This window comes from Anticarsia gemmatalis, chromosome 13, assembly GCF_050436995.1.
Source record: "Anticarsia gemmatalis isolate Benzon Research Colony breed Stoneville strain chromosome 13, ilAntGemm2 primary, whole genome shotgun sequence".
Classification (NCBI taxonomy): Eukaryota; Metazoa; Arthropoda; class Insecta; order Lepidoptera; family Erebidae; genus Anticarsia; species Anticarsia gemmatalis.
The window spans coordinates 8,986,217-9,010,266 of NC_134757.1; the positions used below are offsets into that span (position 1 = coordinate 8,986,217).

Here is a 24,050-nt window from a genome sequence, read left to right on the forward strand (position 1 = left end):
GGCTACAAGCCAAAAAGTTCGCAACAGACTATCTATGAACATAACCAGAACATTTTTATAACGTGTACCAAAAAAAAGTTAAAACGATTTTTCTATTTTTACTTTCATATCAGTAGTAAAATCTATGCCACCAAAAACATTCTGTAAAAACCTCAAGTCTCGCCGTAAAAAGTTGTGAGATCTATATAATACCAAGTCGATTAATCTATTTAGTCTCTACTTAAAAGACCTTCTGTCTTAAGTTATTACGTATTTTATTATCATGCCAATTAAAAAAAAACCTTTAAAACAAATAGACCGACCTGGCCATCGCATGATTTGATTATTAGTATGTATCACACTACACAGCACGACGAGAAGTTAATGCTCCTGAAATGTTAATGGCGAATTTGTGTTTTCTTGCGATGACCAAGTCGATCTATTTGTTTTAAAGGTATTTTTTTTTAAATTGGCATGATAATAAAATACGTAATAACTTAAGACAGAAGGTCTTTTAAGTAGAGACTAAATAGATTAATCGACTTGGTATTATATAGATCTCACAACTTTTTACGGCGAGACTTGAGGTTTTTACAGAATGTTTTTGGTGGCATCTCACTTCTTTTTGTAGAGCAAACATAAGTCCAATTTGTATGGAAAGACGTTTTTTTTTTCATAATTCAACATATTTTCCTATGGGAATGTTGTTCAGTTTCATGGGCTAAACACCCTTACCCACCCTATACCCCCTCCCGTTATGCCTCATATAGTAGGTGCCTATTTACACCTATTTATTTTATTTTCTACAGTAATAATAATTCATTAACTGCAAATGTAACCTTGTAATCTTATACATTTATATGGGATTACAAAGTTATTTTTGCAGTTGGTGTATTTAGAAAACTGGACCGAAATTAGAAAATATCAAATTTTTCCCGTGATTAAGACACTAAACCCTATTTGTATACTAAATTTTAAGCTTCTAAGTCTGCTAGAAGTACCTTAGACTTTTGATGATCGGTGAGTCAGTGAGTCAGTGAATCAGTGAGTGACAAAATTCAAAATTTTAACAAGTTGTCATTCTTAAACTACTGGTTCAAATTGACTGAAATTTTAAATATTCCGTGTTTATACAATGACTGATTAGTTGCTGAAAATCCAGGCTTCTTGTTTTATCCACAACGAAATTATAGGGGTGTCAAAAATGGCCCGAATTGCTTCGAGAAAAGGATGTTACGGCCGTGCCGCTTTTTTTTTGCTCGACTTGCGGGGGCACTTCCGTGCCCCCAGATTTCAAGTTAAAGATTACTACCGACTAATATTATGACAAATGATAAGATTATGATAAGATAAAGGACTTATTACGTCTAAATGTGGATTCCCATTCAACGTTATCGTATTAGTACATACTTTAAAATCGATAATATATATGTCGTAACTTAGATAGTCAACACTTTAACCTATTCAAACAGAGTAACTATATTTAACTCACTAATTTAAACTGTTTTCAAATTCAAATATCTGTACTGCTAAAATTGCGGTAATACAATATCTATCTTTAATTCCAGCATAGTTGAGAGCAAAAAATACGTTAAAATATTGCAACTCTACAATGCTTGTCAATTCAGGCCATGTTTCGTGACAGTTACAATGAAATTCAAAATTTAATACACAGCAATTGTCCGCTACAATATATTCAGCGACAATTTCAAAGCAATGACCGTATCAAACTATAAAACGCACCATTTATCGTTCGTTACAGGAAACATGTTATCATTGGGATATATAAAAACATATCTATGCTTATCCACTGTCCGGACAGGCGACATAATAAAATTCGAAACTATTCGATAATGTTTGTTCGTGCCAATTGTTGCACCAATTGGCGTTTAATTACAACGATTTTAATGGTTTTAAATACACCTAGTTGGCTTTTTAGGCAGATACTATTACTTGTTTCATATGAATACTGACTGTCGCAACAAATAAAAATAGTGAAAATATAGTCTAGTTCCCAGTAGACAGCGATGTGCAGGACTAATTAGAGGCATAGCGCTCTATCCCTTTTTTATACAAAAAAAATCGTTTTTACTTGTGTATAGTTTATCTTATTTAAAATATTTTTTATCCATTGTTCTTATGAGTCATTCCCTATAAAAAATATGGTATTAATTTTCTTTCACGAATCATAATTCCACTCAGGAGATTTTCATACTGCAACATATTATGTCAATCTAAAATACCTAAATCAAAATAATATGTCATACGATTATCAATATAAATTGTTGAAGACTTTAGTTACATACGAGTTGTCCGGACTCTTCTAGGAACGAAAATTGAGGATACAATCGATACCAATATTTGTCCAATGCACAAACAGCACTCATGATAAGCATTTTCATAGTAATTACACGCACCTTTAGTATCCAAGGACGTGCCTCCTTTATTTACTGTAAACGGAACAAAACGGATCCAAAATCTATTATCTTCGAACACTTTTTATAGAAACATTTTAAACCTGTCATCGCCTATCGAACCCTTTCAAACCGTGACTGATATTTAGAATATTAGTGTAAAGTATTGTTGAAAGAGAACGTTTTATCATTACGTATTTAGTCTTGATGCGTAACTGGAGATTGAACAAAGGCGTGACTAATATCTAGATAATTAGTGAACTAATTTATAGCTGCGTTGTTCGTTTTGTTTGTAATAGCTTATGAATTTTGTTTTGAGAAAGGACTACTTAGCAGAAACTCTACTAACATATACATAACATTAGGCCTGATATAAGAAGAAGGTAGAGGTTTGTCTCATGTAACAGGGGGCGAGTTCATTATCATTTTATCATATACTGGGCACGTTACCAAAGCTAGTGCTACTTGTTGAGAAAAATCTTAGATAAATTAGAAAAGACCAACACCTTATCCGACCCGGAAAATGAACCCGCGACTTCTGCACGATAGTCGCATTTACTGCCAACATCACCACAGAGGCAGTTTATTATACAAATAGCAGTAAAGTTATTGACACGATCATCCCATACAAGTAATTGCCAGTAGTTACATCCTTAATAATATTTGTACCGTACATACGTGTTTGAAGCGTACTGACCGACATGTAAGGCAACAGTCGTTAAGTCCACTCGAAGGTAGCTCAAACAACCTTGACATGAGGTTGACCGCTAACCACAAAAAGAAGAAAGATAATGACGTCAGCTCCGTGAATGATTTAGGCACCTGACATATTATGGTGTTCCTTTTTTTTACTTTTTATTTTTTTATTTACTGTTAGATCTCTATCATCGGGTAAAGGATTCTCCTATGATATTTTTTTTTACTGTTAGGAAGTTGTAATGTACAAATAAATAATTGACAGTATAACATCAAAGTAAGTTTGTTGCGGCTTTGATGGCACATTACTGGATCGGAAAGGGAAGCCTATGTATTTTAGATCCCAGAAAAAGCGCTGGTAATGTATTAAAAATATTAAAGGCCGACAAAGTTTTTGAAATAAGATAGATAGATTTTAGTTTCACTTATAAATAAAAAATTTGACCGAATTTTAAATAAATTAGACTTATTTAGGTCATATTATGCTGACACTAATGATAGTCAATAATACAGAAAGCGAATTTACCGCCAGTTGGGACGGTTCAAAAGACGGAAACGAAAAGTCCTAAGTAAACGAGTTATTCAACAAAAGAAAACAGAATAAAGCAATTCTATCATAATCTTCCTCACACGTGATAAGTATTTTTATTTACCAACTTTATCAACACGATAATGAGAGTACTTTTCACTGGACACGTGTCGATATACGGTTGAACACGTCACACATTCGGCCTCGATACAAACTAGATCAGACACAGATAGCCTTTTGATATCGAATTTAGTGCAAGGAGTAGTGAATGGAGACAATATCGGTCAGTAATGTGCATGACACTAACAAATTATAAATTAAATTTGATTATTTGTAACTCTTAAAGCTCTAGATGTATTAAAGGTTAGTACAAAAAGTAATTGATATCCAACAACGTGACATAATATTCCATCATATTCTGCTCCTTCAAGACGTAGCAAAAATAATAAAAAAACAACGCCGAGATTTCATATTTCACCAAACATATTGAAGATTAATCGCTTACACTAAGAAATAAAATTGTGACAATATTTGAACAGCTGAGAAACAAGAGGCAATACCGAAAATATCGAAATGTGTGCAAACAAAGATGGTACGGCCTCAAAACGTTCAATATTACCTAAGTATTGACATTACAAAATCTTTTGGCATGAGGCCGCTATACGAAACATTATTGAACGAGTTAAGAATTCAACTCAATAAATATTCAATAGGTCTTACAACTATCCCTTTAATGTGTAAATAAACCATGAACACGGTACATTGACTCGGCGTTCGACGGCACAAGTCCGTCCAAAATCAGGTCTACATGACGTCATAATGACAGCGAATGTAGCTGACGTAGACAGGTAAAACCGCAAGGCGAGCCGAGTCCGAGTATTACAGAACTTATCTATCAAGACCGCAAAACGCAAATCACGTTTATATGAAGTTGCATTTGAATTCCATCAAATTCTTGGTAAGCTTAATGTTGCATACAATTCAAGGAAGTTTACAGGCTAGTTAAGTTTGAGGATCGCCATCCTGAATATTTCATTCATTGTAATTATTTCTACCATTTAAATTATTAACTTGGGTACCGATTGTCGCTTTAATAGTTCACGTAGTCCAAAATTAATGAAAAGCGCTTTAATTATGATTAAATATTCAAGTATTTATTTGATATTTCATTCAATATTCTGCCGCTTTGTTTTCATGTCATTTATAATATTGTCTTAATTTGCTTTGATATTCAATTTCTTGTGAATTATTTGCAATTTGAAAAGCAAAGCATACTTAACAAAAAAGCACAGAAAATACTTTACCATAATAACCGGCTAGTAATCGATTTATCTTATGGTAAGCACAGCTTGAGGTAAAATCCAATTGAAAACATGATATTGATCCTTAAGAAACTGGTATTACTGCAAATAGATTTTAAAAAGTTTTGCATCTTCTATAAATGGCGAGTCAAGCCGTTTGTGGCATCTGCAATCGAGTTGAAGATCTTCGACAGGAATGTTGAATGTACGATCGACTAGTTAGTCAACAGGAGTAACGAGTCCTCGCGACCTCGCTCAAGGAGAAGCTATTTTGGTATCTGTAAACTATCGGTTACTTTGTACGCCTTCGATTGTTTATAAAGCTCTACTCGATTTAGTAGCTAATGTTCTCATATCATTTACTTATTTATAGCCAGCGTACATGTTCCTTAGTAATCTTCTCAAAATACTCTCCACATAAACTTGTTTCATTGTTTATTTTATTTCTTCTAAAACTTCTTCCATCTTTTACAATTTAACTTCAAACTACATCATCAGTTTTATACCTCCTATCTCTCTGTACAAATTTTACGTCGATGTTCCTAACTCGGAAGAATTTGGGACCATTACCAAAATATCTCGAGATAAATCTACAAAGCCTGTTGTTTCAAATGTATATTATTGAGCAAGTTTACGATATCGTCGCACTTTGGGACAAAACGACTAAAAACAAAAGTTAAAACAGCAATTCAGTGATGTTCCCACGGCTGTCTCTTATTCCGCACGGTGGCACGGAAGTAGACTTGGTGTAATTACTCATAGCTTGCTTTGTCGCCCGCGAGAAAACTCCGTATTGCGTCACGCTAACAATTAGAACGTGTTTTGTGTAACTATAATTCATGGAACCAAATAAATTGGAACGTAGGTAAAACATTAATTATGAACGCTAAAACAATAGTATTTGATAACGCACGATATAAGACGGAAAATGTTTCGCTTTGGAATTATTTCGTCGTCATAAATATAGTTCTTTATTTAACGAAAACTTGTGAGACATATTTCATCCGTTTTATTGACTGGAACAAACATTAATGTTTCAAAATCGTCCCCATCCTATCAAAATTTTATCTTATTTTGACATTTTAATGCGCGAAGTTTTGGTTAGTTATTTTTTATTGTTACCTTTATATTCCTACAAAAGAATATGGCAGAAAACTGGCACAAAGATATGAAGAAATAAATCATTGACTGAACACTCTAGAGCTATTTAAGTCTTATTCATTCACTACAGTTTAATAGGAGCGGTGTGAGTTAATTTTAGATAGTGTTATGCGTCGTACAACATATCTCATACAGCGATGATTTCAATAGGCCGATTCAACGACGAGACAAACGACTCTTTTGTCCATACCGTATGGGTGTTCAAAGACTTGTATAAATTAAACACCTTGACGGCCTGAGTTGAATTTACGACTATTGTTTTAAGCAGAATCTCACAGTGGAGTCTCGGAACAGCTAAAATTGCCTCAGCAGTTGGTCTTAAACGGTGTGGGGGAACAAAACTCGTTAGATGGTTTCTACCAAGTTGACGTTTCAGAAATATGGAAGAAGCTATGCATAATTTTGATTAGCTATTAAACAAGGAGCTTTGAATTTAATCCTCACATTGTTCAAACTCACTGTTCTATGGTAACACTACTAGATTAACACAATTTTACTATGTTACGAAAGCTTTGGCGGAATCTAAGCAATAACCGCCGCAGTTTTATTGAAGGAAAAGTTTTAAAACAACAGCCGGCCGCGACGCCTGTGAAAACTCGTGATAGAAGTATCAACTTTATTATCATAGGTCTAGTGCTGAATATTCATACGGCGATATTTACTTTCAAACTTTTGACGATCATTTATTTGAAGATTTATTTAGGCATTCGGTTCGTGTATTTTTTGGTTATATCGTATATTTTCAGTAGTTCGCGGGAACCGTCGTTAATTCTATTTCGAGACTAATCGTTTTCAGTTAAAGCGGTCGTTTGGCACAAACGCTTCCAAATTTTACAACTTCCGTTGTTCGGTAAACGATCTATACAAATCAGCGCTTCGTCAATAGACGAGCTCACCTTACTAATTAGTTACTCGTAGTTTCAGTGAGAAACGTTGAAGGCTTACACCGAGTCTTTAAGACTATTGAAGTTTCTGTTTTCTTTTACAGCTTTAAACCGATGACTGGCGCATAATTATAGACATTTATTTTTAAACTAAAGGAAGTAGGAAATACATTGTTCCGTTGATATAAATAGACTTTACTTAATGATTAACGTTTAAAAAGACAAAAAGACCTTACTTTTCAATAATGTAAACGTTAACTAAAAAAAATATATTAGTCAGAATTTGTTGAGATCGTTTAAAATATCCATTAGCGTTTACAACAATCCTAACAAATTCCGAAACCCTTTTAAAAAACAAAACAAGACAATTTGTTTCTGAACTGTTTTTAAAAGCATATTATTTCTTTAGGCGCGAAGTAAATCACTTCTAAACGATTTTAGAAACAGTCAGTACCACGATGTTTTATTTTTTACGCGAGTTAATTTTGACTGTAACCTTTCCGTGAGTTAAATTTAACGCCATTTATTACTTTAGAACGAATTATAAACAGTTATTATGGCACTAATTACGGGCGTAACATATGCTAATAGAAGTGTTAGCGCAAATCTTAATCAAGTTGATGAATTGTGAATGTTTGAATGAAAACATGAAAGTAGCTACATTGTTTTGTACAAATAAATTTAGTATAAAAGCCCGTAGTTGGGTTTCTATCGTCGACAATTTTAAATATGCCATTAAAATTCACTTCTCTTCCTCTAGCGTGAAGAATTGCCCGCTCATTACCGTTTCCTTCTATTTGCCTCTGCTTCATAATTCAAGGAATTTAGACAGTACCATAATTGTATAATAATTATGTAGTCACCATTATAAAGTTCCCTTGACACAGTGAGAATCTCCAAAGCATTTGATTGTACCGCTTCGGCGTCTGTCAAATTGAGGGATAGACATTAGACTCGGATGTTATTGCTTTGTCATTAAACGTAATCATTACGATTTCATTTGCATTGAGTGGGCACTTGTCGAGAAAGGAGACTTGAAGAGTGAATGCAAACTTCAGAATGCTTGTCATTGCAAGATCTTCGTTAAATTATTCTCAATGGGTACTCCACAAACTCACTACAATTTATGAACGGTTCAAGTAAATTTACATATTGTTAAGGAAGGATAAAACAAAATAAAACCAATCGTTCTATCAGCTGAATGAAATACATTATTTACAATTCACAATATTGTATAATGTGTTCTCCTCACTGAGAAGGGTATTTTCTTATAAACAAAGATAGAATAATAATTTGTTATTCAAATGAGCAAGTATTGATGAGATCATCCTAATGTTAAGCCAACATTCTTTGGTTCAACAGCCACTAGTTAGTTATTATAGGCAGGTATATTGTACATTCATACCTAACATAAAATTCTGTTTAATGTTCATCGGACGCAGTCAAGGTAAATTCTGCGTGTAGATTTATGAGGATTTCCAACTTACTTGAAGTTTGTATGGAAAATAAAAATATACACACCCAGGAAGTTAACGATTCGTACGTAGTGATGGTGTTCAGATTCGCATGGAGTCGTAAAATACCCTATTGTTTTGCAGATAAACAGGAAACTTGCACGTAACTCACTTCGATCAAAACCGGAAACGTTCCTATTGAATCTTCGATATCCGATTGTTCTTTATTTATAGTAATCGAAGAATGATTTAGTGAGCGCAGAAACACGGCTCACGCACCGGTCAAACAACAAAAAATAATTAAAGAAAAAACAAGTCTACTCCAAGACGTCAACGAACTCCGATACACGAACTTTAAAAAGATTCCTTCACCTCGACAATCCTTTAATGCCAACTTATAAAGACTGGACCGGTGACATTCCGAATGCATCCAATCGCATTACTATTCGCAAAGCATACATAACACACACCGACCTTGAATATGATATGTTGTGTTTTTCCCGGAACTCGAAACAGGACAGTGTTAATCCAGAAAAAAATCCACAATGTTTATTTATTTATATTTTTTTACAGACACATGTCACTGACAATCCACAGGTAAAATTCGAAAGCTCGCGTGCGGATGCCGAGCGGCCGTAGCGTACGTCCGTGCGTCGCGCCACCCACAGTCACACTGAGGGAGAATCGAGGTGTAGAGGTCCGTTTGGTCGGAGGTCGGAGGCGATTGGCGGAGGGCCGAGTGAAACGGGATGCGGCAACGAGATGTGCGCATCGGTCGGCTTCCGTTCAACACGTTAGATAAAATTCACAGTGGAAAACTTGAGGATAACTCCACGTCTCCACGATGTTAGTACCCGCTAGGAATCTTATCAGTACGTCGCGAACGTAATCGACAGATATGCATTGATTACTGATAACGTTTTAGTTATACCGCGATATGAAGTGATAAAAAAGATAAGAAAGTAAATACGTAAGTTATTATAAACGTAATTAGATTATTTGCCTACTTACAAATTAAAACTGAAAATTGAAGAATATTAATAAGTTAAAATTCTTTTTCCAATTTTAAATTAATTTATTTAGGTTGAAATCTTTCAACAAATTGTGGAAAAGTAAGAAGTATATTGTACTCAGCCTATATTTTATTAGCAATGCAATAAAAATAACACTGATTTAATTTTGAGTCAGTAATATCCATGTTATTTAGTTAAACGAAAAACAAATAAGGAAATTCATTCATATTTACGATACACACTTTATTCAATCCAAATCAATCATATTACATAGTAAGCAAACCTGTAAACATGTTATACCGGTCACGTTTTAACTATGCATATAGTCTATGAACATTAAACAAAATCAATTTAGGTACGTCATACTTTCTTATTTCGTAATTTACATTGTACAAAATATACATTAAAAACAATTAGTATAATTACTACAATATTAATGATCGCTGACACAAGAATTAACGATATCATTAAGAAACACTTCAAAAATACTTCCACCATATTTTGTATCAGGGACAGGCTGGAATAATAATTATAACTGATGCCTTTACAGACAGATTTTTACAATGTACGACGAAAAGGATTTATTACGACTAAATAAAATGGCCAAGCGCGAGTCGACCTCGCGCACGAACAGTTTCGTGCCATTATTATTAAAAACTGAAAAGCAAAAGTTTGTTGTATGGGAGCCCAATTCCACCTTAAACAGTTTATTTTATTTTGTTTCTAGTATTTGTAGTATAACGGCAATATAATACATATATATAAATTCAACCTTGTATCAGACAGACTGATTGACAGTGGAGTCCTGTTTTTGCCCTCTGGATAGGGAACCCTAAAAATCTCTCACTCTAGTGGTACAAGCCCGTGCAATTACAGGCACGCTAGCGTGTGCATTGGACCCGTTATCAAGTGAACACTTCCCTTATCGGGGACTCGCGTACCATCGAACATTTGACTATTGCGTTTGCTACATACATACGATCACGCCTGTTATACCCGAAACTGCAGGTAGAAGCGTAAGCAACACACCCTCGTTTTGCCATAAACAATGTATATCCCATGTAGTAGGGTGGTACTTACCGAGAGTGTCACTAAACACTGATATATTTTTAAGAAATATCATAATAAAATTTCGTTTCGGAATCAAACCAGGATCCTCATGATCAGCAGTCACATTTTGCATTTTATGTGCTCAGAACCTCGATGTTCGGTTCATAGTCAAAATATATTTGGACACAAATACTATATGATTCCGATCTTGGCAGAACCTGTTCTATGATAACCAGAAAACTGATAAACGTACGTAGATAAAGTTACCTATATCTATACTGAGGGCACATACTCGAGCTCATTGCACAAATATTTGTTCTGGGTAGGACTCGAACTGAATGGCTATGAACAGTTAAAGTGACGAAGTGACTAGGTTAACTATTGTGCTAAACGAACAGTCACAATAAGAGGCTTGTCTGGTAAATGTGTGTCCTTAATACTATCTTTTACTGTCAAGTAAAATCAATAGTGTTTAAACAATTTAAATCCCTAACATCCACCAGCGACTTCGTCGCCGTGAAAATTATTTCCCGGAGTAAAAATAATTCTATATGTTAATCCAGAGGTTATGAACTAGTTGTGTACTAAATATCATCTGTTTTTTCGTGAAAGAGTAACGAACTAACATACATAGTTTCATCTGCCCATCCTCATAAACTTTCGCATTTATAATATTAGCAAGATTGTCCGGAGTGCCTATGAATTTTATTTCATAACAAGCAAACACATAGTAGACGGCAAAGTCAAAAGGCCTAGCGTGAAAGCGAAACCGAACCTTTTACACGAAGAACACAGCTGTCTATCAAAGCAAACAAGCAAAGCTGAAAGTACAGAAAGGGAACTATTTCGTCGGTCATAAACGCCGGCAGTGTATCCAATACCTACATCAAATGCCAACGGTTGAAGATGACTGACGGCTACACATCACGCTGTTAAAAGGCAATCAATGGGTATGGGTATCAAGAATTTTATTACTAAGCCTATTCTGAACCTTTCACTCGCTTTGATCAACTTTGATTCTGGTAAATCAGCAGTTTATTGGGTCTTAACGATCTTGTTAGTAAAAAGGAACGTAGGTTTTTGATAGGTAATAAAATTGAGAATAAAAGACGATTATGCAGAACCTATATTCTTTGGAGAAAATTTAATTGCGTTGTGAAAGAACCGTCGCTATTGCTAAGGTGTTTTGCGGTTTACCTTATTTATTTACAATCGATTTCACTGGCATTTGATAAATTTCTCGATTTCTTTTCATACCGTGTTTCTTTGTAACACATTTAGCACACTTATCTCTTGTTGTCGGGCAAGGGTCTCCTCCCGAAAATGTAAAGAGCAAGCTCAATAATTTGGTGAATGTATTATCAACTTCATTAGATAGTTGCTCTATAAGAATTTCTTTGCAACAAACATTGCATTTAAACATTTTAGGAATTCTAGTTGAATCAGGTATTGTACAATAAGTTAGCTAGAAAAACAGTGTTATCAATCATGAAATGCGTTAACTTACAATACTTTATACTTTCTCTTTCACTACACTACAATTCGCTTACAATACTAACAGTGTAACGAGTAAATACGTTTTTTTAAAGATTACTTAACTAATATTAGTTAGTTACCGAGTTCAAAATATGTGTAGGTAATACTAAAGTAAGCAAATTGTTAACTATAAAATGATATTACTTGTGCGAGGTCGCGTTTCTCGGGATATAAAAACGGAATCCTTATAGATTTTATTTCGATTGTTTCGGAAATAAAACTATAGCAGAAATAAGCAGAGTACAATACAAGCCGCTACTAGCCAATTAAACAAATAAAGAATAAGCATTTGGTACATTTCATTTGATATTTTTAACAGATTTTACGTATGAGTATATCTGTAGAACCTTTAAAATATTAATAAAATAAAGTTATCAAACGAAAAATCCGCCTTAAAATGCTTTAGATAACGTACAAAGTCCTATTATCAAATTTACATAGAACTGAGTAAAAAACTGTACAAATATTTAAACTTTCATGTTTGTTATCTGACGCGTGGTGTTAACATTGTAATAATAATAATATGACGGACGGACGTCCTGATAACGGGAGGATCCTTTTATTTTAGTTACGATAGTACATTTTGGTAATTCACATTATTTTATCCTGCAATGTAGTAATTTGTCAGTATCCGTCCAATTGTATTATGCATGTTCCTTTTACCCAAAAACTATTAAACAATTTTTGATTCAATAATTAGAGGCATAGTATATAGATTGACATTTGTTACACATTGTCATTAATTTTGTAACATCGTATATCACTCTCATAAATTAGTCATAATCCTAGAGTTATTATTTCCAGTTGTGAGTCGATAAATTTAATTTGTTCTCGATATACTTACATATAAATATCTATATATACATTGATAGCAAAGATAAAAAATATATCGATAACGATAGATATTAATCATAATTATATAATCTTTATGATTGCAAAAGATAGTGATACAGATTTTTGATTGTGAGTATTTACCCATTAAATATATTATTATTGTGGATCGATTTTGAAAGTTGTATGGTAAATCTTATAAAAACGTTAACAATTTATAAATACCAAATATACCAATGTATTGATATCTGTCATTGGACAAAAATAGACAGCAAAATGTTTCCAATTCGAAACAAATGGTTTAAAGGTGCTAAAACTGCATAAAACAGTCAATAAAGAGGATTAAAATAAACAACCACCCTACCTATTTCCAAGAAACAAGTTTTCTACCTGCAATAAAGTAGTAGTAGGTGAATAAATTGAAACATCCAACGAAGGAGTTGAAGCCGCACGCAAAGCTGCAACACTTCTAATTACGCTGACCACTCTATAAATACTGTTTAGACGGTTGTTTAGCTATTTGAATACCGATTAGTTGTAGTGTTTCTGTCTGCATTGGTTGAGAGTTTGCTTTGATGAAGACGGCGCGTATGACACTTGTTAATGAGCGGTAATAGGCTGCGGCAATGTTTTATCTCGTCAAAAGATTCATTAACTTAAATTTCATTTACGATGTAATACCATTTTCAGAATAGTCCGGAAAGTCTTACACAACTCCACAACTAACAGTTGTTTTCAGCTCTTATTTGTTGCTAATATGAATACGAGAGAATTCTTCGTTCGGGAGGAGACTTCCCTAGCAGTGGTATAGTTCAGGCTAAAATAAATGAATAGATCTACTACTATCAGATGACCGTGGCTAAAATCACAAATTTCAAATGCCATAAATTATAAAATTTACACATTTATTAAAAAAAACCTATAAACATCTACCCTTACAAAACATTCCACTGCTCTCCATACATCTCAATTTTTTATTTCACGATTTTTACGACGATTCGTAACATGTAAACACAAGTTCTCATTTGTAAATCGCGGGTACGAAGCTACTAAAACGACACAACACACTTCCGATTGCACCGTCCATTGTAAAGATAAGTTATCAGTCGTCCGTAGGGTCATTACCGTCTCTTGTATTATTTTTATCCTCACTTACTTTTTTATTGACTTAGGTTGGAACATCGCCAATCTATTATTCTCCATTGTTTGTTTAGGCGCTCCTTTTATTGCGTGATTTCTATTTGCCCTTTTCGGTTTTTGAATAATGTTTCGGATTTATTTCCTTACCGTCTGCGTATGCGTTGCGCTTTTCCTTGTTTTTATTTGTATGATTAATCTGAGCGTTGATATTATTACGTAATGTTATTGTAGGTTCAATATTAAATATTTATACAGTTATATTAAAAATTGTGGATCGTCAAATAATGTAGAAAAAAGTAAATTTATTTTTAACGAATAAACTTTACAAAAAACTAACTAAACCTGAAGTATCAATAACAGATTGGATACCACTAGCCCTACATTATTGGTCATAAGTCTAGAGTCATTAGGGAGTCTAGAGTCGAGACCTAGAAAATAAGGGTATTTTGCTTAGAGCGGAAAGTGAGTAACAGCCACAGTCATTTCAAAACTGCAATACAAAATAGGTATACTACATTTCGCTCTTTCATGCGTTTGGAGCATAGAAAATCTGTTCTAACTTTCATAAAGTGCTTTATGTATAAAGCACATAATATAGCCATATAATATGCAACAGAAAGTGTCGCTAACGTCTTATAAAAGACCCAGCTTCAGTGTCCAGGTGATTTCAATATTTGCAGGCGTCTCTCGCACCGAGCATAATACCTAAAGGGAATTCTAGTTGGAAAGCAAAACAATGGGGACCGTGCTTGGAATACGAAAATATACCTTCATTTAGTATTTACTTGCGACTGTTATCATAAGACTGCTATTGAATATTGTTATTTCTCATGAGATATTTAAAATTAAGTTCATACAATCAATATGTTAATCCAATATGAGCTCCCTAACTTATCAACGAGGCCAGACTAGTTCTGGAGGGGCCAGACAAACTGTTCCATCATGTCATCATTCAGATAGGCATCAACAAATTGTTACGTGTTCAAGCTCCAATTTCTAACGGGATAAACTCTACCAAGGCAATAATTTTACCTTAACATAGACAACATTAACATTAAATAATATAACATGTAGGAATGATGTCTGCCTAAACATATACCTTGCATATCCAAAAGAAGTAGAGCCCATAAGTCCTAAACGCCCATATAATGAATTCAACTTTAGACGTTCTTCCACTAAAAACGCTACCTACTATAGCTATGTTGTAACAACAGCAACTATAAACCTAGTACATAAAACAACACTATGGCGCAACAATAAAAGAGTACATCGTAAGTGTCATAGAACTGCAAAAGGCGCAAGGCCGCATCCTACACATTAACTGTGCAACTGAATTATGAATGCGAACAAACATGCGAACAAACAGACAGACACGGTAATACCTTGTTATCTGCTGCAGTTTATTTAGCTAATGTTTACGTACAGACGTTATTCCCATCGGCGCGTTTAAACCACTGGATTTAAACGCTTATTTTGTATGTGAGATATATTGTTTGCTCTACGTGTTTTGTCTAAATTACTGTTGAATATTATATTAACGTTCAAGTCTATTTTAGTATGGAATGATAATAACAATGTAGAATTATCTTGGATTCCGTTACATAATATTTCATTTTCACACTGGTCCGTGTGAAAAGATTCTCAGGATTTATAACTGAGGCTTGCTAAATTACCAAATGACACATAACAGATTAATTAATTGTTAACTTCATTTAGTACTCTATATCCTTGTGCTTTGTTAAATCAAAATTGAAAACAATATCTTTTTGAATTTAAAGTAACTTTTTCCGTCTAGCAGCAGTAGCAATTATTTCTTTGGATAGCCCTAAACATAACCAAAATTAACCTTTTATTACTATCACGTCACGCTCAAAATAGAAAACTCCGTCGTTTTATGGCTACAGTAATAGATGAACGTCAACACGAACGATACTGAACTCCAATTTAACTTATGGACTGATCCAATACGACTGTCAAGTGCAACGATGAAGTATATCGTATGTCGTTCGGTAATACCAATACTGGTGTATGACACATCGCGATCTGAAATGACACATCGTTGCCTCTCTTTTAATGCACAACAAAGAAAGGGATAGCACATTTTACTTTGGTTTAAATATATATTTTTTAAATAAAAAAGTGAACTCCCGCACTAATAATAATTGCTCTTGTGTCGCGAGGACTTTTACAAACATATAAACCATGGATACAAAGTACAAGCAGACGCGAAACAAAAATTTGTGGATCACACAATTTTGTTGTGTGGGAGAATCGAACCCACAACCTCCCGACCTAGTAGCCGTGCAAGCATGGTAACCACTGCACCGCGGTGACCGTCATATCAGAAACATAATGGATGCACATGTACTGCTAATAGTCGAAGGAAACAATATTCCAAGAAAATTTTACTGTGCTTGTATGCGTCTCGTAATGGGAGCCAATAGATACAACTGTCAAGTGTCACTTGAAGAGTATATCGTATGTCGGTCAGTAATACCAATATACACCGATGTTTCGACCTGAAATAACTTTGTTATAGCGTCCCTTTCTACAATAAGGAAAATAAGCAGACATAGCATCGATGACGCAGAGGGTAATGAACTCTTATTAATAATAATATTTGTTCAGTATTGTGTGCTATTTCACCAATGATGGTAAACCCAAATAGTATTTTATCTTAGAAATATTTTCCATGAAATCTTAAAACTAAAAATGTTAGACGAGAAACCTGAATAGCACACACCACAGCGATCCTTTAAAAAAACTTTACTGAGGAAATATACAGATGAATAAACATCTCCATTTTATCATTTTCCAACTCGCACCTTTCACTGGAGTTCATTAGCTACGAAGATTCTTTTGAAAATACAAGATCAGCCAACGAACCGGCGCTCAATCATAACAAGAAGTATAACAAAGTGTATTGGAATCCTCCGCGCCTGGCGATACGAAAAACCGCCTGAAAAAATAACACCCAACGCCAATTTTCTAAACAGAACAAAAAAAATAACAATCCGATATCAATCCAATAAAGGGCAGGAAGGAAGCAGCCTCCGAGTAAGCAATCACACGTTAGACAGAGATGAAACACGATAACGCCATCGAGTAAGGGAGACAGACAAACGATTGTGCCGAGTTTCCAAAGAACGGTGTAAACAATAAAACTTTTTGAAGAAGTTCGCGCTTATTCGGCGCGCGAAAGGGTTCCAGAGTAATGAATAATACAGATAAATTATTCAAAACACAATCGTATTAAATTCGAGTCGCTTGTGAAATTTTATTACGGGGTGTCCACAAAGAAAAGTTTCCGAGTGGCACTCCACCAATTTATGGACTTTTGTTTCTGTTAAGGAGTAATTAAAAATTTCACGGTTGGCGAAGTTATGGCAGGGATAGCTCGTAATTCAATTGTTTTTGCTTCATTTTGTTGTTGTTTAACCAAAGTTTCAGCCAAACCTTACCCTTCAATGAGCAAAAGTGATTTTATTTTACAATAAATAAATTTCCTGGATATTAAATTTATCGATTTTATTAAAGTAAATATTATTTCGTTTACTGAATTTCCGATAATGCTATTTCCCAGTCGATATCTTGACTGAAGGGCCCACAAAACTGGTATGATAGCGATAATAATATTCGAAAAGGGTTCGTATGAAGATCGTTTTCTCTACTTTATCTCACTAGTCTGTCTCAGGGGACTTTTCATTATTGTTTCCTGCCGGTTATCGAAAGCAACCCTCTAAATCAAGGTCCAATTGTCTCATTGGCGCCAAAAGTCATTTATGTGCGTCTCACTAGAGGCTCGTAGCTTCGAGTACTTTACGTTTAACCTTTGAACAAAGCAATATTAGGGATGGAAATGTACGATTAGGACGTTCCGATATTTGAGGTTCTTTTCAGGGTTTTTTATTGAGGTAAAGGTGCAGTTGTCAGTTTTGATTGTCTCATCTAGTTCGCCGCAGTTTATGTTATTGTCGGGAAGGGTTGGAACTTTAATTTCGTTTACTTACGGTCAATGGTCTTACTATTTTCCTTTAGGTGACTTTTTTGTTATTTTGACTCTATCTTCTTCCTTCTTACCTTCTACGAGTACTTTAAATGTTAAGTAACATAACTCAGTATTTTTTTTTCTTTGACAATTTTGGTATAATTTAACACTTAAATTCATAGATAATTTTTGATTGGTAGAAGCTTCCTGTCATGTTAAAAGTTTTTTATCGTTTTTTATCGACACATTACTTGTACATTTGAGTTTAATTAACCACTAAAATGCGATATACTATCGCACTTAGTTGCTTCCTGTGATATGAAAATAATTACAGCACTCGTAATGTTCGTAGAACTTTAAAAAACCTTACAAATGATCCTTTGTTTTATGTAGTTGTAAAAACGACAAAATGCTGTAAACCAATTAAAATAATGGATTGGAATTTTTTGACAATCTTTTAAATATCTGTCTGTATTGTATCAAAAGCTTTTTGAAGGCGATATTAATTTAGTTCCTAACCAATTTTTATATGACCTTTTTGCTGGGCAATGTTTTTATTGTTCAAACCCAAGGCTAGTTACCATATGGAAGCTATAATATGCTCGTAAATACGTTTTTTAAGAATTTTATTTGTATTTATATTCATTTTTATATACCTACTTAAGTGGCGTTCTAAAGTCTGTGCTTACTTCTGTGGGAAGAAGGAGTAATGTGCATTTAATGCTCTTGTCTACTAGGATTAGCCAAACACTACTATTTTATGAGATCAATTATAAATAATATAATCAAAGTATCAATTATATTCGTACAGAAGGTTATGAAGGGGACATGAAGACCATCTTAAATATTTTGTTACCAACCAACTGCCTAGCAACATCTAATATGAACGAAACGCCTTGATTGGGTGGATAAAACTGGCACAATGAGTTAATTAATGTCTATTTAAGTCTCACGAGATTGCACATAGCCACGTACAATACAGCAGTTTTTTGTTACAACTCTATGCAATGTACAATTAGAGGTGTAAATTAAAGGGTAAAGTTGCAACAATATTGTTATTCTAATTCATTCATATACAACCTTGGAGTATGCTAAATGGTGGACAAGATCAAGTTATGTGCATCTGACTAATTAAGAAGAGATAACAATCAGTTTGCATAGGTATTTGTATGTTTAGTAGAGTGGTGCATTTTACAAATATTTAAACTACTTCATGGAGAAGGAAAGTTATTATTAAGCATTTCATTGAAAAAGATTTATGCTATCGCTGACTTTTGGAATGGAATTAATTATATTATTTAACTATAGTAGTTATCTAGTTGTACGGACGAAAGTATTGAAATCGAAGACATGGGTACTATATTTAATTCCATGGAAAATCGTTTATAGAACGACAGTTACACATTGACTAATAATTTTAAAGCTTGGCAGTTATTCAAGAAAGTATAATGCAAAATAAGACAAAAAAGTCACATGTTTCTCGGTTAAGACCGCTTTCCAGAAGTAAAATAACTAAACCCTTTAACAAAACAGTGTGACATAAACCATTCCGTATCTGCATCTGATGCTCTGGTCTAGCCGTCATAACTCCCTAGTAGAAGACAAACGATAGCCGCCTTAAACCTTAGCTTAGTTCACCACCATTGAGATTAACAGGGCGAAATGATTTAATTAACTCAGTTCCAGGTTATATCTTGTTTAAGTCCATGTTTTAGTTCAGGATGAAGCAAATAAAATGTTTTAAAGATATCGCACATTTGAGAAGCAGTAAAAGCTCTGCTGCCCTTATAAAAGTTTTAATAATGAAATATTGATAATTTTTTTACTAAAATAACTGTGTATTTTTTCAGTATTGTACGGAAGGACTAAAATTATACAGGTACCGACATTATTTAGAAAATTATTTTCTTTAAAAATGATTTCATTATATGTTTTCACGCCAGATTGTAGGTATACTTTACAACTGTTCCAATTCAATCACACATGCGTCACGTCCATCTGGATTAAAACTAGTAATTAGTCTCTCGAGTCGCTTATACAAAATAAGCAAAGCGTTGACTATTCGTAGAATTAATTCAACCATCAGTCCACTGGGACAGTACGTCAGCAAACGCAACCTTTAGTCAATGACCTCCCAAAATGGCGGCACCCCGCTTTGTCACATCACAGTATCAAATATTCATAAGGAATCGTAACATAATGTCGCTAAAGGTTAAAGGTATCAAGTCAAACTGTCACATTATGTTGGGCGTTTTGCGAGACGCGTATAATATAAGCTAACGCGTCAGTACAACGCTTGGTAATTTATCGTCACTCATAAAAGTTGGGAAGCTCGCGAATCTAGCGGCTATGGCTTTGTTTAAGGCTGAAGATTTCTTATACGGCCATTACAGTTCAAGACGTATAAAGTGGCTTAGGTGTAGAAACGTTAAGAATAAGCCACTGAGAATCACGATCGGCTTTCGTTACGATTTAAAGGAACATTTTATTTATACTGTATCAAGTTGCCTCATAACTTTCGGTTGTAAATATTGGAAGTTATTCGTTGTTACTAGATCTGTAGATCACATTGTCATAAAATACTAGGAAACCGACAGCAAATTGGTAAAATATTACCGATTTATGGCGTCCGAAATATTTATATTTCCGGCAAAAATAAACCAATAAACGTAATCAATGCAGTGTCATATTTTTAACACAGTTTATAAAATCTGTTTAACAATTCAGTCAGCAAATGTGTGTTGGAATTGAAAAATATAACTTATTCGCCGGAATGCAAATATTGTGATGAATTATTTAATTTTTGTTGGGAACTTTATTCTGGATTAACACGTGATAGTATTTTTTCAGGTTAGCTTCCGCAAGCGACGCTGATCGAAATGGTGTGCCGATAAACAACTGAAATAAAGCCATATTTTTGAAGCAAACTTTTATTATCCATCAGGAGCCAAAATATTGTGAATTGAAATGAAAACAAAATGAATAAAGTAGAATATCAAAGAACTTCACGATTTGGTATACAAAGGGTTAATTTGTTTCAGAAGTTAGATCGTAAAGAAGTAATAAACAAAGAGAGAAATTACTCTGGAAATTTTATTGGGTATTAGTCTAAATTTGTTATTCTAGTTGTAGAACTAGCTTTTATGGGGGGGTGTTATAATTAATTTGGGTAAAACGTAGGTACAGTTGAGTACAAACTTGGTAAACGGAAACACACTATGTTTACGAGTCCATTCATTAAAAGTTACGCTTCGGTCTTTAGGATCGGTGTGACTGAGAGCGGGCGACATACTACTTAAGTCCTATCGCCGCTCTCTCTATTCTAACGTTAATCACTTAATTAAAGTCAGATTTAATATCGACAGTTTTTATCGTCAAACATCAGTTTATGAATTTTAAAATTTATTTTGTATTAGAATTAGTTTTGAAAATAGGACTAATAAGGAGAACTGGACCTTTTACTTATAAAATACTAGCTGACCCGCGCAACTTCGCTTGCGTCCAATAAGAGAGAATGGGTGAAATTTTTCCCCGTTTTTGTAACATTAATTACTGGTACTCTGCTCCTTTTGGTCGTAGCGTGATGATATATAGCCTATGTCCTTTCTCGGGTTTCAAAATATCTCCATACCAAATTTCATGCAAATTGGTTCAGTAGTTTAGGCGTGATTGTGTAGCAGACAGACAGACAGACAGACAGACAGACAGACAGACAGAGTTACTTTGGCATTTATAATATTAGTATGGATTGCATACAAAATGTAAAGCAACGTTTATTTAACAGGCTCTACTAAAAGTCGGCTGGGACGCGGAGTATCCGATTGGAGGTACCGCGTCCTAACCACCTTATGGTGACCTCAGAAGGAACACCGTCAGGTTTTTAGTCGGTATGCCCAAGCTACAGCCGAAACGCTTTGCCGGCGGAAGAGCCCGACAGAACCCCGCTTTCCTCCCTGGGGCGGATCATGCAGTAAAAAAAAAGGGCTCTACTAAAAGTATCAATATACAGCAAATTCAAACCTCAAACGCCCTAGAACTCAATCCACTAGTGGCACTATTCTAAGCAGTTAACCGCTACTCGCAAACTATCACACCAATTCCTGAAGCCGAGGGCTACGTTTTGCTTTCATACACCGCTGGGCGAGAGATTACATAACTTCATTAAATTCCAACTTGGCACATAATACCTAGTAGGCGAAACTGAGTTCCGACTAACTATATCGAGGCCGTATTGAAGACACTGCTGAGGCCGTGAGGCTGTAAAATCTAGCTCCTAGAGTCTAACAACTTAATATAGAGCCTTAGCAAGGCCAGTTTCTGTACATTTCAATTAATTTCCGTGCATTTAGAAAAAGATCTAACTGTATCAAACAGGCCACTGTCAGTGTCATAAGCTTACGCGTCACTGTTGTTTAAAATGTTCAAAATTTTGCATTTTGTATACCGCAACTACCCGTGAGCCTTGCATATAAGGTTCTCTACTAACTCGTTCGACTATAAAGGATTTACTAAGCAATAAGTTTTAATGAAATACCTTTGTAGTAAAGCCACCTGTCCCCTCGGACGTAACTTTAACGTAGATGAGGCTTGAATTCGACAGTGGATGGTAATGAATTTAACCGGGTGGGTGATAATATTACTGTTGAACTATTACGTCGCTTTGAATTAGAATCAGTCTGTTCTGTTTTAGATAATGATTTTGAAATGATTTAAATACCTTTGAAAGCCTATTAATAAAGAAGTGTGTATAATAATAAACAGAATATGATTTTCAGAAAACATTAAAAAAAAATTGTGTTATTCAGCACCTTCATATTTAACGCCTATTTCCTAAAGCTTATGCTGAACTAAGAATACTTTTATTTGATAAATAATATAATCTACAGATAATTTAACAAGCAATTTTTTCCCAATGACACTTCAAAAACAAGCCCTAAATCTGAACTAACTCCACTTAGCTTATCTCTGCTCTATTACAGTATTACGAAGTTATAAAACATAGACGCAATTGTCACTACAAGATTAATGACAGTAATAAAACCTTCAAGTACTTAGTGCATACTGAAAGGTGCGCCTGACCCGTCCATTCGACGTAATTCCTTAGTCACCTCTTACGACAATCACTGGAAGTGATAGGAGCTTATCTTGATCATGAGTTTAATTGCACTTGTATACTATGAAGTATGTACAAGCCTGGATTAACATAAGTATTACGGAGATTGTAGAATATTATTTAACTACTTTTATGTATGAATATCTTCAAATGCAGAAGAACGCCATTTCTTTAACTGCGAAAGCAAACTCCGAAACTGCTTTTGTTTCTTCAAAGCTAGAATATAATTAAAAGTAAATAGGATTTATATTATCAAATAATCACAAGTATGCAACGTTCAGTCGCAGGATAAAGTATTGGAATACCAAAGAGAATGAGAAGAGAAGATATACCAGTAAGCCGTGACCCGTGAGTAAAGGAAAACCTACAATAGTCCTACAACTTAATAGAGAGCCTTGTGTGAAATCAACATTCGTAGCCCGCGGAAATATACAAAATTTTGAGTTGAGAACATCAGTGATTTGCAGGCTAATACAACTGACGGTAGTGTATTTGATTCAGCCACGATATTTTGGTTTTAAATATTAATTTTAGTAATAATATGTCGAATATATTAATATTCGACATATTATTATATCAGTGGCAGATAGAATATAAATTTAACGTTGACAAATTATAACACATATGAATAATTAGTACACATAGAAATGATATGGAAATCCCACAGTACATTGCACACTAAGCATTGTTTGCAGAACAGATTACTGTTTGATATGGATTACATATCGACGTAACTACTCAAGTGTGACTAGGTTATACTAGGTATGTGCAAGGACGTTCCGCTATAAAATCATCACACATTCGTATAACTATAATATTAAATCTATACTATAATATTATAAAGCTGAAGAGTTTGTTTGTTTGTTTGAACGCGCTAATCTCAGGAATTACTGTTTGATAGCCCATTTAACAAGGAAGGCTATATATCATTACGCTACGACCAATAGGAGCAGAATACCAG

The 24,050-nt window shown here is 34.3% G+C and overlaps 1 protein-coding gene across 1 annotated transcript in view; it reads right to left on the minus strand.

Annotated features, from left to right (window-relative positions):
* The window catches only part of LOC142977757 (uncharacterized), a 124,778-nt gene extending 115,588 nt beyond the window's left edge, over positions 1-9,190 (minus strand). The window contains exons 1-2 of the mRNA XM_076121843.1: positions 9,063-9,190; positions 8,486-8,640 (exon numbers count right to left, since the gene is read on the minus strand). Coding sequence (XP_075977958.1) covers positions 8,486-8,640; positions 9,063-9,190 — 283 coding nt within the window. The remainder of the gene's footprint in view (positions 1-8,485; positions 8,641-9,062) is intronic.
* Between the last annotated feature and the right edge of the window lie 14,860 nt (positions 9,191-24,050).